We start from the raw sequence: 18,838 nt of genomic DNA, 5'->3' as shown, positions 1-18,838 counted from the left end.
GATACCATGTGACCCACATGCTGAGCAGATGTGTGGCAGGCTGGGAAGGATGTGAGTGGTCCTGGGGCCTTATTCTTGTGCTGCTTCTCCTGAACCTATGATCTTAGGAAAGAAGCTTACCCTCTCGGCGGTTTGTTTCTTCTTCAGTAACATGGGAATTAAATATCTACCTCCTGCACCTGTCATAGGTTAAAGGCTATATGTCACCACATAGTGTGGAGCCTCAGGTTCACACATCCCTAAGATGCCCTTTCCTGTATCACATGGATAGCAGGGGAAGGTTCCCCCCAGCTCCAGCCCCCTTCTGTGGGTAAAGGGACCACCCTGCAGAGCCTCCCTTTTCTCTCTCAGGGAGGGGGTCCTCCAAACCTCCCTGCAAGAATGGAGATGCTCTGTTGGTGCCTGCAGGGAGCATTGCTGGCTCCTTCCACATGCAGAGGAAATGACTCAGGGGGTCTTCTCCTCTCCTCCAGCCCACCCTTCTCACTGCAATCAGAGGCCCCCTCAAAGTGCCTCTTGGAGCCATCCTTCCCGTGCCCTGGGCCAAATTCCTGTCCTTTGAGGCCTTCCTACGTCTCCATCTCAGAGGGCCCCACTCAGTCCTCCTCACACCAGCCTTGAAGCATCCTAGAGCCTCTGTAGCTCTGCCCCCCACCCCCCGCCTTCTCCCCAGCTACTACCCTCCACCTGCACCTCCAGCATCTGCTGGACTTGGATGATCTGCTCTTGCCCCTGCTCCTCAGGAGGCCTCAGGGGGCACTGCACTTACTCCCACAGGTCTGAGGTGCACCTGCTCCCGTGTGCCAGGCACCCCACACGGGCTTTTGTTTGGCATCCCTCATGCTGCACACCAGGCATTGTGCACCCTGAACAAGGACCATGGGCCGAATTCACTGGGCCTCCCCCAGGGCCTGACACCGAGCCTGGCACAGCAAGGGTACCCAGGAAGGCCAATAAATGGGTGACTGAATGGCTGGCGATGGGTGCAGAATGGCTGGGTGTGTGGGTGGGAGGCGGGGAGAGGGTGAGCGAGAAGGAGGGTGGGCCGGGTGGGACAGGCTCTCACCAGGACCCTGTGTATGCATGGAGAGGGAGAGAAGAAATAGAGCTTGGAGGGTGTTTGGACGGGTCACTGGCCACCGTCTGAGATGCCCACACCAGCTCCTTCCCAACCACAGCCTGAGCTCAGTGCCAGAGGCCCCACCAGAGGGTTGGACACTGCTGGTCAAATGAACAAATCCTGAAAGTGCAGGGGAAACCAGTCAAAAGAACGCCTAACTGGAAAGAGCTCCCAACGAATGGCCTTCCCACAAACTGGCCTGAGTTACATCAGAGTTTATGACCTGAGGTTTGCAAGGGCAAATGCAGATGAAAAGAACAGTCACCGAGAGAAGCGCAACATGCAGTAGATAATGGTAACCACAACGCTCCGAATTCTCACCATGTTTTAAGTCTCAAGCTTTCGCACCATGCTTGCTTGCTGAGAGATAATGGGTGTGTGGGGGGATGTTGCTCCTTTCTCCCCCTTCCACATATTCAGCATGTGAAGAACCATGGACCAAGTGTGTCAGCTGAATGACTGGTCCCAACTCTTCATGCCTCTGTAGTAGGACCTTACATCCGCTCCCTCATCACGGCTTCCCTGTGGGCAGGTGGCACATTTCACCCACTTGCTTTGGGCTTGGTCATTGACTCGCTTTGGCTGGGAGGCTGCTAGTAGAAGTGACCCAAGCAGAGACTTGAGGTGTGCTTGTGTGTTTGGATTTTCCTTCTTGTGCTCTGGGAATGACCATAAGAGAAGTATTATCTAGGAAGCCCACTAGTCCTAGAGTAACAGAACATGAACCTAAATATAATTTGCAACCTGGAGCCAAGCCCAGCCAAGCCCAACCCAACCCAGCCAACCCACAGACCTTCGAGCGAGAATTAGATGCTTTGGGTTGCTTGCCGCTTAGACTCTGTCATGGAACAACAGCTTACTAATCTGGACAATGATGACAAATATCATTCACTCAGGAATCACACTGTGCCAGGTGGCATCCTGGCTATTTTCCACACACCTTCCCACGTAACCATGACAACATCCCTAAGACACAGGTGTTGCCCTCTCCATTTGCAGAGAAGAAAACTGGGGCTCAGATGGTGAAAGCAATGTGTCCAAGGTCAGGGCTAATATGTGAAAGGTTAGCATCCAGGTTTGTCTGCCTCCAAAGCCCAGGCTGTGTGTCAAACTTGCCTCCATATGGAACAGGAGCAGGGCCTCTACTCCGTGCCTAGCAGTCTTGATACCCTAGGTTAGGAAAGTGTGTCATTTTATTTCATGACTTTATTTCCATCAAAATGCATCAGAGCCAAGGACCGTCTTTTTCAAATGATGACCAAGTTCATCTATCAACTCCAATGCAGACAGCCCTGCAGACAACGATGACGAGCCTTTTCAAAGGAAGCACCAATGAGCCATCTCCGCCCCACCGCCAAATGCTAGAAGCTGCATCCACAGGTCTGTTCCACAGCACCCGCTAACTGTGAGAAGTCATGTGCCTGGAGAGATGGTGGCGCTCCCGGAAATACTCATGGCAAATGGGACACGTGAGGGCCTCTTCTCTCAGCTTCTTAGAATGTAAGTCAGGCCCCACATGTTCCTTTTTGTGGTGGGACCGCATGTGGAAGACCAGGTCGGAGGTCAGGCGAAAGGAGAGGTTGCATTTTGCACACCAGTTTTGGGTGGACAGGCCCAGGGAGGTGAATGTAGGTGGCAGCAGGGCCCAAGTGGCAGTGGAAGAGGATGATGATGGTGTGGACATCTGGGCTGTGGCATGCTTTAGCCACAGTGTGGGGGCCCCCAGGAAAGCACTGCAGAGAGGAGCATTTTGTGGCAATGTCTGCAGGTTCCAGAAATCACCCACCAAAAACTTAGAATTCGAAAGCTGATCCCAACAAGGGACGTCTACCGTGTTGCTGAGTCCCAACAGCTCCCCAAGGGCATCTGCAGGTCCACGTGCCTGGAAGATGGAGGTTGGCCCAGGTCTCCCTGCTGGACACCTGGCTGGTTTGCTGAAGGCGCTTTTCTGCTCCCCTCGGGCTCCACTGGGCCACACAGAGGTCTTGCTGTCAGCCAGGTCCCTGGGGGTGTCCTGGGTCAGCTTCTGGGGACCAGGCTGGCCTGTGGGGTTATCATGCTCCCTCTCCTTGGCCTGCACACCCTCCAGCCTCTTCTTGAGTCGAGGCACCTCTGTGAAAGCACTCTGCCCCTGTTCCCAGCACACCTTCTGGGCCATTGGCTTTCCCAGTCTGAGTTTTCCTGGGGTTGCTGACAGTGCCACCTCAGCAGAGGTCTCCTCCCGGCCACCACCACCCATGGCAGCCTCAGAGCCCAGGTTGTTCATTTTTTCCAGCAGCACTGGCTTGCAGCTCCAGCCCTGGTCAGCTTCACTAAGCCTCCATGTGTTTTCAGCCGAAGACCTCTGCAGAGCACCCTTCCCAGCAGCCATGACGACCAGCAGGCTGTGAGCCAGCTGAAGAAGGCGGACGCTCCAACAGCTGTCAGTCTTCAGGGCTTTGGTGTTGCAGAGGCCTTGCCCCGGGGAGGAACCGTGAGATTGGAGAGCTCCCCTGTTGGCTGGGCCAGCCACACTTGGACCACAGGACTCTGCACAGAGAGGAAGCAACAGCAGTGAGACACGAGCCCTCCATCTTCATTGTTTGCATCCAAAGAATCCTGACTGCTATAGACACGACAGCTCACCCTGACTCAGAGCGCTATGCCACCTGCTTTCACCTCCAGGATTCCGTCGGGGAGGAAGGACCACACTGTGTGACCCTGCCACCCAGGGACATGGCTCAGCATTGCCCCGCACCTGTCAGCATCCAGGCAGCAGCTGCCGTGTTCACACAGCACACGAGGTGTCCACCAGGCAGTTCTGACCCAGTTGCCAACTCTAATGTGCTTGCACCCTGATTTATGAAAGTTTTCATTTTTGTTTAGAGCATTCTTGCTACTCAGCATGCCAATGTTTCTTCCACAGCATCAGAAGTGCCAGGGCACAAGCACCTGGGGACTGGAGCTCCTGCAGCACAGGTGGCCAGAGGGTAGAAGCTGGACAGTAAATGTCCAGGCATCCTGAGTAGGTCTGTGGTTGTACCTGACCCCACTCCCACTCCTGGAGGGCAGCCACCTGTCCACCCGGCCCTGCCCCTTGGAACAAGCATGAGTCTACCCTGTATCCATTCAGACATTAATCCATTTCCTTCTCCTCTGCTCCCCTGTCAACTGTCCTCTCGTGCCGGCCAACCTGCTGGGCCTACTCAGGGAGACCAGCCTCCACTTCGGCCTGGAGGTGCTCAAGGCTCAGAGGAAAGACACTCAGGGCCACATGTGAGGTGGCATTGAAGAGGAGAGAGTGCCACCAGCCCTGCTGGGGAGGCTTTCATACCTGCCCTCCCCTAATCAACTCCACCAGCCAGTTCTTGAAAACAGGACACCCATCTTCAAGCTCCCCAATCCCAGCTGGTGAGCAGCACTGGCTGAACCAGACCCCACTGAGTGTTCTGAGTTTTCATAGTTATAAAGCAGTTATCCTCAGGCCTGCTCAGGTCCTCAGGTCCTCAGGTCCTATCCTCAGGTCCTCAGGCCCAGGAGGACCGTGATGAGTGGGCGACCAAGTCCCTTCCTCACAGGGACCTCCACAGGCTTGTTATTCATAAACATCACTGGTCTCAAGTCAGCTCCCACCCACCTATAAACAGAAGCACAGGTACCCTGCCCTCCTTCTCTCTGTCTCAGTGGCAAGAGTGTGGACAGGTGTTTTGCACGTGTTACCTCCTTCCACCTTCACTGCGCTTGGAGGACCGTCACCCTCTTTCACAGAGGAAGAGGACATGGGTTCTGGAAAGCTGAACACCCCGTCTGAAGTCCTCTGCAGTATGAGGCACTGCTGGGAATGAAACCCAAGGGTGTGTCCCCAAAGCACGCTTTGGTTGAACTGCCCATGCGGCCCTCACGATACCCCAAGTGGTGAGCACCAAGTCCAAACTATATGCTTCCAGGGGAGTCCAAGCCACTCCTAACATCCTTTCCGAATTCATTCTCAAATGGGGTGCCTTTGGCATCAAAGTTTAGTGTAGCTTATACTTCTTGAAGAGGCAGAGGCGACCACGCCAGTCTACCAAGTGTCCCTGCACTGACCATCCCACCTCTCTCAACCTCAATGTCCCGTCTATAAACTAGAGCTGGTGCTAAATTATCTCACTGTGCTTTCCAGATCTACCAGTGTGTGACTACTTGAGATGAAGCCGATTCTCCCTCATCCTCAAAGAATAGCTGGTCTGCTTGAAGCCCCACTGCTGAGCTTCTGAGCTCACAAAGACGCACACGCACCCAGATACACTCACACCCTCACATGTACTCACACACGCTACACTCACACCCTCAAATACACATATACTCACATACACACATACACACACACATATGATCGCACACACTTACATACACTCACACTGGAATACTCATACACACACAAACATCCCTTCTCTAACCCTTCTCTCTTTCTCCACCCATGTCTGCCTCAGACAGCCCTCCAGATTATATTTTAGAACCATACAATGTCTTCCCCGAGCCTGGGCTGGAGCCCACCCTGCTGTCCTCCCAGTCCTGTTGCACCCCTACATCCCTTTGCAGACAGCTCTACTGGGCTGTCTTCACAGCTTTGCCAACCACAGTCATGTAGACCTAGTTTTCAGAAGTGTCTGGAGTGCCCTGAGCCACAGATGTCACAACCCTGCTTTCAGCATTCAAATTTAGAATATGGGCTCTTACTGCAGGGCGAAATATTTGCTACCAGGGATGCTTTGTGATATGAGAATAGAAGTGACTGTTTATTGACTATGTAAGTGAATACGTGCCAGAGATGCTAAAAGGCTTCGTATGCCTTATTGCATGGAATTTTCATGATAACCACACAAGGGAAGCTGCATGATCCAACTGATCCAACCCAAGGGCATTAATCTCCAACCTGACAAATGCCACGTTGCTAAAGGCAGCACTGCCTTCCAGCTTCCTAGACCAATATGGGCCTGGATTCTGCCAATCATTATGTTAGACATTCACCCATCTTCATGCTCCATCAATTTTATTATTCAAATCTTAATCATAATAATGAGAACAACAGGAGGAGGAGAAAGAAAAGGACATGATAATAATGATGATGATAATAATAATAATAATAATAATAATAATATTGGGGCACCTGGGTGGCTCAGTCAGTTAAGCATCTGACTTCAGCTTAGGTCATGATCTCACAGTTCATAGGTTCAAGCTCTGCATCGGACTCTGTGCTGACAGCTCAGAGCCTCAAGCCTGCTTCAGCCCTCTCTCTCTCTCTGCCCCTCGCACACATACGCTCTTTCTTTTTGTCTCTTTCTTTGTCTCAAAAATAAACATTAAAATTTTTTTAAATAAAATAATAATAATAATATTGAGGAGGAGAAGAAGAAGAAAAGGAGAAGACGAGGGTACTGAACTAGCTGGGGACCTTTGGCATGACCAAGCTCCCAGAGGGTCACCTCTTTCTCATGCATCAGCACTGCTGGGGTAAGGTCACTCACACAAGTGCAAACAATGTCCTACAAAATTCTATCTGGGGCTCCCTCTAACTGGTCCACTCTGTCTATGACATTGCCAGATTGAAGCCTCTCACAGCCGAAAATGACATGTGCCTGGCGTGGCCTGTCCCCAGTGAGCCTGTGCCAGCTCCTGATGCTCGTCTCTTCTTGTTGAAGGACTCACAGGCCCTTTCCCAGGGTCAGCATCAGACTCTGGGTCTCATCCAGCTCCAGGCTCCATGCACCTCCCCTGTGATCCAGCTCTCAGATGACCTGAGCAGATGTATGATGTCACCTCTGGGGTCACATCATGCCCTGGCCAGTGAGTTCCGGGTCAGGAGATCACAGGCACAGCAGCTTGGTGCTGCCTTGCTTCTTCTTCCTACGTGGACCTACCCATGCCCTTTGTCACTAGAGACGGTTCTCAGCCAGACATTCCAGTGGATGTATGCAGCCCTTGTTCCCCTTGTTCCCATGCAATCTTAAGGGGCCCTTTGCTCTCCCTCCACTGTCCTCAATAGCCTCAGTTCATTCTGGGCTCTCGACCCAGACACTATTTACTCGTCCTCTTCACTCTGTTATGTGTGTCCTGAGAAGGGTTCTCTTGTCCTCCTTGGATCTCTTAAGTCTGAGCTCAGCAAGATAGTCTTCTGAGTCACACAGACATTGTTCAGTGCCACCCCGTGTCTTCTGACTGAGAGGACCTGATTTCAATCCCATACTTTGCAACATTTCTGAGCCCTTAGATTGTGGGATAATGAAGTAATGATCTTTGAAACCTTTTGAATCTGAGTTTCCTAAGTTGATATGGTGTGACCACATCCAGCCTTCCCTGTCATACAGGATCCTTTTCCCTCAGACTCTCAATCTTCCTGGGCCACAGTGAAGATTCCACTGACCAACACAGGAACGGCTACCCACTTGGAGATGAAGACTCACCTACCCCACAGTGTTATAAGCATGTGTGTCTCTGTTTATTACCCATTTCCAGGGCACTGAGTGCAGACTCCAATCATTCTTTCACCTGGGAAACACTGGCCACATTCTTCCATATTACTTTTCTGTTTGTGCTATGACTGGCCCATCCCATGTACTCATCAAGCCTTCCATCACATAGAGGTTAAGTGCATGGCCTCTTACGTCAGATGTCTGGATCAAACCCACCTCTGCTCTTACCAATCTTGTAACCATAGGCAAGGTGCTGATCCTCTCTCTGACGACTTTCTCATCTAAAAGAGGACCCTTTCTAAAAAGGATCATCCTGGGGTCCGCTTCACCAGGTGGTTGTAAAGATTAGATGGATTAATATACCTAAAGTATTAAAGAGCCTGGTTCAGTAAGTGTTAGGTAGCATCAATTTATCAATTATTATCACACTAGTACAAAGGGTCAGAGTCAACCTCATGGCTGCCTTCCCTCTACTCACGTGCTCCCTGGAACCAGGGCACAATACTGTTTAATGAGTGGCCAAATGCCCTGGGCATTTTCCTCCTTCCCCCTTCATTCACAAAAGAAAGAGGTTTTAGCAAACAACTGGGCAACCTCATTTCCTGAGATATCTGAAGGTACTCTCCAGCCTATGTCAGCTGGCCAGTCTCCAGCTTTTCCAAGCTGCAGCTCACTCAGAAACTGGATCTTATTCAACGATACCATTTATATCACCAGCTAGTGTCTTCCTGTGTCTGCCTTCCTTTTTAGCTAAAACAGGAGCAGATAATATCTCCTGTGCTCCAATCATTTGATTTCCCTAGACTTTGGAGATGCTTCTCAGACCCTGAAGGAAGGTTCCAGAGGATAATTATCTATCCATCTCTTCTACATATGGATTGTGATGTCCTGGGTTTTCCTGAGAAGGGAAATACACATGCATCTTCCTAGCTCTGGACCCCTGAGAAAATTAAAAACTGGAGAGTTATCCAGGCTTTCCTGGAGGCTGGCTGGTAGTGCCATTGGAGCTGGGAGAGGGGAAGGCTTCCCAGCCAGTCCCCACAGGCTCTATGTCCAGCTCTGCCTGCACCGCTTCAGCAGCAATGCATATTGTGTTCAAGCAAAACCAAATGCAGGACTCCCAGGATGCAACCACACATCAGGGCCATAATGACGTCAGCAGGAGTCCTAACACAATTTGGCCATGTAGACCAATTTCAGTGGCAGCCTTCAAGGGTAAGTCCATGGCTTGTACATCAAACTGTTCAGCCAGATTCTACCTGATGCCAATGATAGCATAACCTTCTAGAAAAGAGAAACACAGCCTACTGAAAGAAGGAAAAGAAATTTAAAAGCACTGGAGCTCAACACAAAACCTTGAAAAAAATTTTTTTTTAATTTTGTGATTTTCTGTTTTAAAGAAAATTTGTCACTTCCTGGGTTTCTGAAAAAGAAATCTGCTAAGCAAAGAAGGTATGATATTTTTAAATCATTTGCAAAGCATCCCTTTCACTCCACCCCTCCAGAAGTTTGACACATCGGAAGTCAGTGGTACAATGACATAAAAGGCAATTTGACTCTTCGATGCAGAAAATAGTCCCCTGAATCAAAGTTCCAAGCATATACTTAAGAATTTGTCCAAAATTCTTTGATTTAAAATGAAAAAATTCTTTCAATAAACACACTGCAATCCTCTTCCATATTTCATTTTTGTTTACTTCTTGTGTGATTTATGTAATGACAAATTTCCTTTTCCATAGCAACTGAAAAGTCAAATAAACTGAATAATCATTAAAAATCATAAACTAAAAGGTTAAATTATTTATTTGAAAAAAGCTTCAAGTGCTAGGTGGCAATTAATAGCTTTAAAAATAAACAGGTTTTCTTTTTACAACCATATGAGATATATATATATATATATATATGGTACATACATACATATATATATATATCATGTGTGTATATGTGTGTTTGAACATACAGCTCTATAGATGTCATAAAAATATAAAATAATAAAATTATGTCTCTGACAAAATTACATTGCTAACAAGAAATAAAACATTGCTTTAACATACAATACCTCTACTTTATTCTCCCCAAATGAGTCAGATTTGTTTTTCTAGATTTCTTCACTTAATATGTGTCTAAGATAATCTCTGATACTAAGATATTTTCAACTGTGGTCCTACCCAACATACACAAAAACATTAATTTTAAATGGCACAATAATTGCTATAAGATGCCTGTCTGATTCAACATACTGTCTGATTCAGTAATTTAATTTCTGCACATCAGCACCATTGACAAGTATGTATTTTAGAAATATACACTTAATTTCATGTTTTAACTCTCAGCTAACGTTTTCACAAGCAAAGCCCTGACCTCCCTATTGTCTTCCCACAACTGAGCTCTGATTTCCACCCCTTCCCTCCCCACCAACCTGGCTTTACCCTACTTCCCCAGAAGGAAGGTGTGGGCCCCAATGTCCCCTAAATGTTTCTGCATGCTTTAGCTTCCCGGTGCGTTGTCTGTGCCTATTACTAAAGGCAAGTGTCAAGAAAGGATTCAATCAATTCCTTGTCTGTAAAACCAAGTATTTTCTTCCAGCTCACCATAAAAACTCAGATATTTACGACTGAATCATTTATGGTTTTTTTCCCCCCAAAACAGACACTGAATGTGTTACGTGCTCAAATCTTTGGACATAATCTATTGGGAGAAAGGATCTGGGGCAGATGCACCATTACCCTGGTGCCCAGCACAAGCCCTAGCTGACAGGGACAGAGCAACAACAGGATGAGAGGATGGGTGGATGGATAGATGGATGAATGAAAAGAATTGCTGCCCCAAAAGTCAACCTAGGAGAAGAAAAATCCAAGGCTGAATTCTTGGGGCGGGGAGGGGTGGGGGCAAAGGGAAAGACCACCGAGAGAGACAGAAGGAAGAAAAGAAGGGGTAGGACAGGGGAAATACGTAATGAAGAAGAGACAGACAAGAAAAAGTGAGATAGACGACAGAGAAAAACAGGAAGAGATCAGGAGACAAAAGACAGAGGCAGAAGGCAGGGACTGGGGGGCACGGGGTGAAAAAAAAGGAGGGCGCGACCAAGGAAGCAGGCGCCCGAGGGGAGGAAAGAAGCGGGCAGTCAAGGGCAAGACGGAGCATTCTGCCCTCGGGAGAGACCGGTAGAAGTGGGATGAACCGCGCCCCCCACGTCCACTCGCGGCCCGTCCCGGGGGCAGGACGGCGCGTCTCACCTCAGCTCTCCCGCGGCGCTCTGGGCGCTGGAGACGCGCTGGCAGCCCCGGCCGCTTGCAGGTTGCGCCGCGCGACACGCGTGTGGGAACCTAGCGCGCGAGCCCCGGGGGCCGGCCGGACCCCGCCCCCCCGGACTGCTCCCGCCTCCGGGGCGGGGCCTCGGGCACCCCACCCCCACGGCCCCTGCCGGGAGGGGCCTGGGAGTAGACGCGACCCGCCGCCAGGGGTGCGGTACGGACGCCCGGTGCGCTCGGCTCCGCGAACCCCCGGCCGCCGCCAGGTGGCTCGGCCTTGGCTGCAGCGGCGAGCCTGAGGGGACGTCCTGGCGCCGGCCGCCGCGCCGCGCGGAAAGCCCGGGTGCCTTTGGAGGCGGCGCCTGGGTCGCGGCGGAACCGCCCCTGCCTCTGCTCACTCGCCCTGGACGCGGCTACTTTTCGCTGGGGTCGGCGGGTCCCCAGGCTACGGCCGGGACGTCCGTGCGCGCGGTCTGCGCCCCGCCGCGGCGGGTCCCCCGGGCGTCCGGGCAGTCGTTCCCCTGCCCGCTGAGCGGCCGGGCAAACTGCATCTTCGCAGCGCCCCCGAGAATCTCCCAAACTTCAGCGGAGCCGTGCCTCCGCCTCGCCGCCTCCTCAGCTGTGAGATGGCCGCACCGCGCCAGGTCAGGGTGAGTTCTGCGACCTCCCAGGAAGCGAAGGTGGCAGGGAACCGAACCACCCACGGAGGGTGGGATGGACCCGGCCCCAAAGAAGGGCTGGGGGACGGGAGGGAATGGCTTCTGAGTGGGCGACGGTCTTGGCAGGGCTTGAATGACCTCGTGGTGACAGGAGAGAAGAGATGGGAGAAGTGTCTCAGGTAACCAGAATTGTTGCAGTGGCAGCCAGATGTGCGGGTCACAGGGCATGAGCACAGAGACTGGAGTGCAGAGCAGATGAGACCAAGGAAGGGACATTGAGGGACTGAAAGGGAAACCAGTCCTGAGTCCCTGCGCCTTCCTTCCTTCAGTCACTCTGTAAATGTTCTGGACGCCCTTGGGGAGGCAGAAGGTGCAGGGACATAAGGTGACAGGCTCTGTGCTTTTCCCCAGGTTTTGGAGTCCCTATTACACAAATAAGATTGTAAAGGAATGAAATGATGCTAAATCTGAGGTGGGGAAAGCTGATTCAGAATAAACATTAAAACTTTGCGGGGTGGTCCACAAAGCAAAACTTTTATTTTGGTGAATATGGAAATCCCTAATGTGAGCATTTATATAGCCTTAGTGAAGGAGAAGCTTAGAGGAAAATTTGTGCCCCCAAATGGTTATGTTATGGGGGAGGAAATGGTGAGAATAAAGGAGTTAATAACTGACCTAAAGTAGTTGAAAAAGAGTAGTAAAATTAAACCCAAAGAAAATGAAAGGGAGAATATATTAGAGAAAAAAAATACAGAAAATAGTAAAATAGTAAAACAAAGCCAAAGGTTATTTGAAAAATTGTTAATATAAATAATATTCTAATGAAATTGATTGTAAAACAAGACAGTGCTTCCCAATTTTTTTTTTTAAATTATAACCCCCCCCCCCCGGGGCTTTTACACACACATTTTTCCTTATATAGGCTCATGAAATTTTAGTACCAAGGATTTATTGTATATCTCTTTATGTGCTGTGCTTTATAATTAAAAACTGTGAGACTAATTTTCACTCCCTTGGGGCAATATTCTCCCTGTTGTGAATGCATAGAATGAGAAAAGACACAAGTCATATTAGGAATTAAAAAGCTATAACCACAAATCGAGCAGAAAGTTAAGACTCAAACATATTCTTAACAACTTCATAACAATATGCGGAAATAAATATCCAAATTCCTAGAAAAATGTGGTACCTAAATGACTGATAAAAGAAATACAAGCACAAAATAATCCAGTGTGTTAGTCTGCTCAGACTGCCATAACAAAGTACCACAAAAAAGTTCCTTTAGGATGAGGGCCACATTCTTATGACTTCATTTAACTTGAATCATCTCCTTATAGGGCCTGTCTCCAAATACAGTCACACGATGTGTTAGAACTTCATAATATTAATTGAGATGGGGGGGGGCACATCTCAGTCCATAATGTTCAGTAAACATTAAACAAATGATATCAGTAGTTTTAAAAAATTCTCACACCCCTCCCCCGTTCATGCTCTGTCTCTCTCTGTCCCAAAAATAAATAAAAAACGTTGAAAAAAAAATTAAAAAAAAAAAATGGGGCGCCTGGGTGGCGCAGTCAGTTAAGCGTCCTACTTCAGCCAGGTCACGATCTCGCGGTCCGTGAGTTTGAGCCCCACGTCAGGCTCTGGGCTGATGGCTCGGAGCCTGGAGCCTGTTTCCGATTCTGTGTCTCCCTCTCTCTCTGCCCCTCCCCCGTTCATGCTCTGTCTCTCTCTGTCCCAAAAATAAATAAAAAACGTTGAAAAAAAATTTTTTTAAAAATTCTCACAAAGAAAACACTAGGCAGAGATGATATTATACCAAGTATACGTGGAGTAGATTGTTGGGATCATGTTGAAACTACTTTCAAAAGGAAAGAAAGTAAAAACACCCCAAGCACATTTTCTGAGGCTATTATTACCTAACATAAAACCAGTTAAGAACAGCACAAAAAGAAGAAATTACAGATCAGCCTTACTCATGTTCATAGATAAAAAAAATTCTAAACTAATAGTAAACTCAATCCAGCAGTATTTACAAAAATTATCATGGCCTAGTCAGGTTTATTTATAAAATATTAAAATTGGTTTTATATGCATTAATGTAGTTAATCATATTAATAACTTACTGGAGAAAAATTATATTCATCACAAAGTATGCAGAAAGAGAATTTAGATAAAATTTAACACTCGTTCATGATTTGTAGCAAACCAAGAAGAGTAGGGAGACTCCCTAATCTGATAGATGTCCACCAAAAGCCTTTCGTAAATATCATTCTTAATGGTGACGTATTAGAGGTATTTTTAAAGTCAAGAATGCCTCCATCACAGCTTCCAGTCAACATGTCATTAGAGAACTAGTCAGTACAGTGTTTTTTGGTTTTTATTTTTTATAGAAACCAAAACAACTCCACAGATATATTTTAGAATAAGGGAGCTTAGCAAGTTAGGTGAATAATCAGTAAATTAATACATTTGTCCACAACACCAATAAACAGTTTGAAAACTTTGTTTTTAAAAATGCTATTTACAAGAGCTGCTATATATGTTTATATATCTATGTAAATGTATGTGTATGTATGTATATGTATGTATGTATATATATATAAGTACATATGTATATGTATACACACTGTAGGGAAAGGCACTTGGCAAAATGGTTTAAGATCTTTATAGGGAAGTTTATATGAAAGGCGTTGAATACGACCAAATAAATAGAGACATTATCATGTTTACCAATAGGGGAGGCTAGATAGCAGATTCAAATCCTTTCAAATGTATCTATATATTTAATGTTATTATAATAAAATATTAAGAGCATTTGGGAGGAGTGGAGAATTGGTGAGCTGAATCTAAAATTTACCTGAAAGAACAAGTGGCCATAAGAAAAATAAGGCGGATGATTTACCCTGCCCTGCAAAGGCTTGCTGTGGAGCTCTGTATGTTAGATAAAATAACTGATGCCCTGTGTGTATCAGATTCAGCTGGGTTATCTTCTTGTAACAGCCCCCCACATATGATTAGCTTAAAAGCACAAACTTTATTTTCCACTTATATTCCATACCCTCCTGCATATACATATCCACCTCAGGTTTCTAAGAGGGCATTGCACAACACAGGTGCTCACCTGAATCATACCTACATTCTTAAGGGTTCTATCCGGAAGTGGCACATGTACTTATGTTAACATTTCATTGGTGGAATCAAGTCCAAGCCTGCTATGAATGTGGCAGGGAAGCACAATCCTTCCTTACAGGAGTAAGGGACAGAAAGGAAAAATAACACAATCATCCATACTATAATAAGATAGTGTGGTATTGACACTATAAATACAAACCAACAGATGGATAAAAGGAATAGGACAGAAAGCACAGAACCACATCCACACCTATATGGGATCTGAAACACATCAGAGGTGACGTGCAAATCATTGAAAAAAACATAGAATAGTCAACAAATAGAAAAGGATGGTGCTGAGACATATATTTGGGAAAACATGGAGTAAGATCCCTAGCACAAATTGCACTTATTAATTAATTACAGTTTGATCAAAGGCTTCAATGTGAAATAAAATCTTTAAAACTTTTTTTAATTTAAATTTTTTCTTTTTAACGTTTATTCATTTTGTGAGAGACAGAGAGACACAGCCTGAACAGGGGAGGCGCAGAGAGAGAAGGAGACACAGAATCCGAAGCAGGCTCAAGGCTCTGAGCTGTCAGCACAGAGCCCGATATGGGGCTTGAACTCACTGACTGAATGATCATGACCCGAGCTGAAGTTGGACATCCAACCAACTGAGCTACACAGGCGCCCCTAAAATCTTTAAAATTTTTAGGATAAAGTGTGTCTCACCCTGACCTTAACAGGGGAGAATTACTTAAGTCAGATACAAAATCCTGCAAATCTTTAAAGTATAAAATAAGCCACATGCTAAAAGAAAATATTTGCAACAACTGATAAAGGATTAGAATCCAAAATGTATAAGGAATGCCAAAGAATCAATATGAAAAGCATAAACACCTGAATCAGAGAATGGATACAGGTAGGAACAAGCACTTCACAAACAGAAAAATGAATGAACCCAAATCTCTTGAACAGAAAACCATCAGAAATTATGGAAATGCAAATTAAGCCCACCATGAGATATCTAATCAATAGATGAGTATGCAAAAATATGACAATAGCAAGTGTCAAACAAGGAAAAGCTAATATGCTAATGACATGCATACCAATCCTATCAATTCCAAATATCATTTAAGATATTCCATGGCTTTAAATACCACTCCCCCCCAAAAAAAACAAAATAAAAAACAAAATAAAACTGCCAACACAAAGCTTTTTATCACTTATACTTTTTTGTAAATTCATACTGAAAGCTCTATTTTAAACTTAGAAGGATTTTTAGTGCATATCACACTTGTTTTGTACATGCAAAAAATGAATAAAACAAAATAAATCAGTTAAGGAATTTCTAAATACTTTTTGCATCTCATACTGACTCTTTGCAATCACTTTTGACTCAAGAGTTGTCAGTGCCTATGCTTTTCCATGGGGCACAGACAAGCCATCCCCATTCAGCCTTCTCTGCATTTCTGATCCACAGAACCTGTGCGCATATAAAATGGTTCTCTTGTATGTCACTACGTTTGGGTGGTTTGTTACACAGCAGTAGATAACCAGAATGTCCCTTATTCACAAAGAACTTTGAATGTTTACACAAACCTTCTAGGCCTTCTAGATCCTTCCATGTCCATGGGTGACTTCAGTGTTCACACCAATGACCATTAATTACTGTACTCTAGTCTTCCAGTTCATCGACCTCCTGGACACCCACAGGGATGTCCTTATCTAAACCACCTCAGCTGCCTTCTTTGAGTTACAAAAAGTCAGAGTCTTGGAGATTTTAATGGCCACCTATGAGGGTTTAGGGTAAGAGACAAATGGAGGCCTCATCTTATCCCCCATCCAAAGATCCCATGACTCCTGCCTGGGGTTGTCAACAGGCAGGACACTGAGCAGAGCTGCAGGTCACAAAGTCACCATGCCAACCTTCCTGTCCATCATAAGGGGCATCACAGGGAATTCTGTCTCTGTGGGGCAGGGAAGGGCCACTCAGGTAGTGGGACTACTGCCCCAGATCCAGCTGTTTGCCTCTTCCGCCCAAAGGGCAGGTACCAGGTGGAGGCTCTAAGAGCACCTTGGAGAAAGAGCTTGAGAGAACAAGGCTCCAGGACACAGGGTTGAAGGGGAGACAGCAGATGAGGCAGAAGCCTGTGGTGGCTGGGCATGGCCAGCGCTGATCCCCCTGCTCCAGGAGAGAGTGGGGCCTCAGGGACAACTAAGAAAATGGGGAGCAGCAGCCTCTGGGTGCCAGGCCCTGCACTCTCCCTGCTCCTGCTCCTTTTCCTGCTGCTGCCACCTCCATTGCTGAGCACAGGGAGCTTCCTGCACCGCCTCCCAGCCTGGACACCCTTCCACCAGGGCACCAGGCACTACAGGAGCAAGATAGAGAAGCCAAAAACCTGCGAGGGTGCCTTTGATCTCTACTTGATCGTCGACACGTGAGCAGCCCTCCCACCCTGGGTGTTCTTCAGGGCACCTCTGACCTCAGGGTTACTGCTAGCATGAAGCAGTTCAAGTAGACCCCAGCTTCTGAGAAAGGGGAGGTGGGAACAGTCTTGATCAGACCCAAGATAAGACCCTCTGCAATCCCCTTGTTCCTGAGGCTGAGGGAATGCGCCCAAAATTTGTTCCCTGGGACTTCTCCTTTTGGAGAGGAAAAAGTGCCACCATAGAGTTGCTGGATGGCTCTCAGTCCCCCCACCAGCACGGCCTGGATCTGTGGCCTGCATGCCCCTTATATAGCTGGAGAGGCAGGTGATTACTAGGAGTTCCTTCTCAGCAGTTGTTAGAAGCTCTCTATGGTTTTTGGTTGTTGTTTGTTTTGCTTTTTACCCAAATGATTTCTGTTTTTACAGGGCCACAGAGATTCCCATGTTGCTTTTGTTAGGCATTGTCATAGTGTCACCGATTAGAAAGTTCTTTGCTCTCCTGCTGCTAAGTGTTTTGGTTTTTCTTCAGCCACTTGGAGACCATGTTACAGTTTGTGTGCACATTCACAACAGTTTGGTCTGATCAAGCTTTGTTTTAGGAAACTGGGATGTGCATCTTATGGTCTTTGATGGAAAGGGGGTGGATCTTCGTGCTTGGAGAGACTGGAGAGGTTGCCTTGGTTCCCTTTTCAACTCCTCTGGTGGGTTGAGAATAAACTTTACTGATTCAGTGGTAGCAGTAGCATGACTGTCAATATAGTGTCAATATAGCACTTTTTGGTTTCCAGAGCCCATTTACTGTACTTTTGTCATCCTCATAATCATCGTGGGGTCAGGGGGTGGGGAGCACCCCAGCATGTAGCGTACGGACGTATTTGCATTTGCAATCTCCTGGAAAGAGGACGGAACCTAGAGTTTGATGAAGTAGCACTGAGACTGGTGAGACTGGCAAGACTCAGGCTTCGTTTGTGCCCTGATGGCAGCATCCCAGGCTGTACTGCCTCTGATTCCTTCTATTCTCCATGGAGGCTGATGATTGGGGAGTTGTGTACCCAGCCCACTAGCATTTAAGGAAAGCCGGCAGAGCTGGGAGCCACTATGCTCACTGAATAAGTCCCTCTTCACTGTCCTGTGGAGGGACTTCTGAGTTGTCCTCAGCAGGTTATGCCTCATTGATACTTGGCACAGCCCAGAGGGATGGTGATTTCTCTCTTGGGCATTGGGCTTGGGAGACGGATGGGCATTGTAAAGGAATGAAAACCTCTGTGGGTCAGTCTTTGCAGAGGATGGTAATGAGTCCAAAGGGCCCCCTCAGGTGCCATGCTGTTACAGTGCTCCTGCCAATGCATATTTCTGCCATTAGGCCCGATGTGGGTACGGTTCAACCCTGCAATGGATAAGAAGGGCTCTTTGCACAAGTAGGACATGTGAGAAAAACATTAATTGAGCACTTATTGTGTGCCAGGCAATGTGTTGACCACTTTGGTCTCCTCCTGCTTAGAGGAACAGGATCTATTTTCCTATTTTAGGGTGATGCAACGGAGTCTGGAGAGTCCAGTGTTTTCTCAGTGTCAATTAAGCTAGTTTGCTGCAAAAGATTAGATAATAGGGGTTGGTCTCCTCCCCTCTCTCCCAAAGAGGGTGTAAAGTAAGGGTATGAAAAGGTACCATTCTAAAGAGGTGGTCAGGAAAGTCAGGGCTGACAGACAGGATTGTGAGGAGTTCAGGCAGGGGCAGTGTTTTTGACCAGAAGAGGTGTATGATTGGAACTAGTTTTAAGCGAATCACAGTTGAGCACAAAGGCAGAGACCAGTGAGGGGCTGGCACA

The 18,838-nt window shown here is 47.3% G+C and overlaps 2 protein-coding genes across 3 annotated transcripts in view; one reads left to right on the top strand and one right to left on the bottom strand.

Annotated features, from left to right (window-relative positions):
* Positions 1–1,980: 1,980 nt before the first annotated feature.
* Positions 1,981–16,738, bottom strand: ZNF488 (zinc finger protein 488). Of its 2 annotated transcripts, none has more exons than XM_040485661.1 (2): positions 16,181–16,738; positions 1,981–3,649 (listed from the first exon to the last, which is right to left on the bottom strand). In XM_040485661.1, exon 2 carries the CDS (start codon positions 3,489–3,491, stop codon positions 2,520–2,522), a length of 972 nt encoding a protein of 323 aa, XP_040341595.1. In that variant the 5' UTR covers positions 3,492–3,649; positions 16,181–16,738; the 3' UTR covers positions 1,981–2,519. The 2 variants fall into 2 exon arrangements, with proteins under 2 accessions (XP_040341595.1, XP_040341596.1); XM_040485662.1 differs by lacking the exon at positions 16,181–16,738 and adding an exon at positions 10,788–10,895.
* LOC121036908 (anthrax toxin receptor-like) overlaps positions 10,794–18,838 on the top strand; it is a 175,826-nt gene continuing 167,781 nt past the window's right edge. The window contains exon 1 of the mRNA XM_040485660.1: positions 10,794–11,452. The gene's annotated coding sequence lies outside the window, so the exon portion shown is untranslated. The remainder of the gene's footprint in view (positions 11,453–18,838) is intronic.

The sequence above is a fragment of the Herpailurus yagouaroundi genome, unplaced genomic scaffold (assembly GCF_014898765.1).
Source record: "Herpailurus yagouaroundi ecotype Mexico unplaced genomic scaffold, PumYag 163, whole genome shotgun sequence".
NCBI lineage: Eukaryota > Metazoa > Chordata > Mammalia > Carnivora > Felidae > Herpailurus > Herpailurus yagouaroundi.
The sequence above is the reverse complement of the archived record's forward strand: the minus strand, read 5'-3'. Positions and strand labels throughout refer to the sequence as shown.

Bases quoted from the DNA above. Each gene is read 5' to 3' on its own strand.
- ZNF488 (XM_040485661.1), bottom strand. From the start codon at position 3,491: ATGGCTGCTGGGAAGGGTGCTCTGCAGAGGTCTTCGGCTGAAAACACA.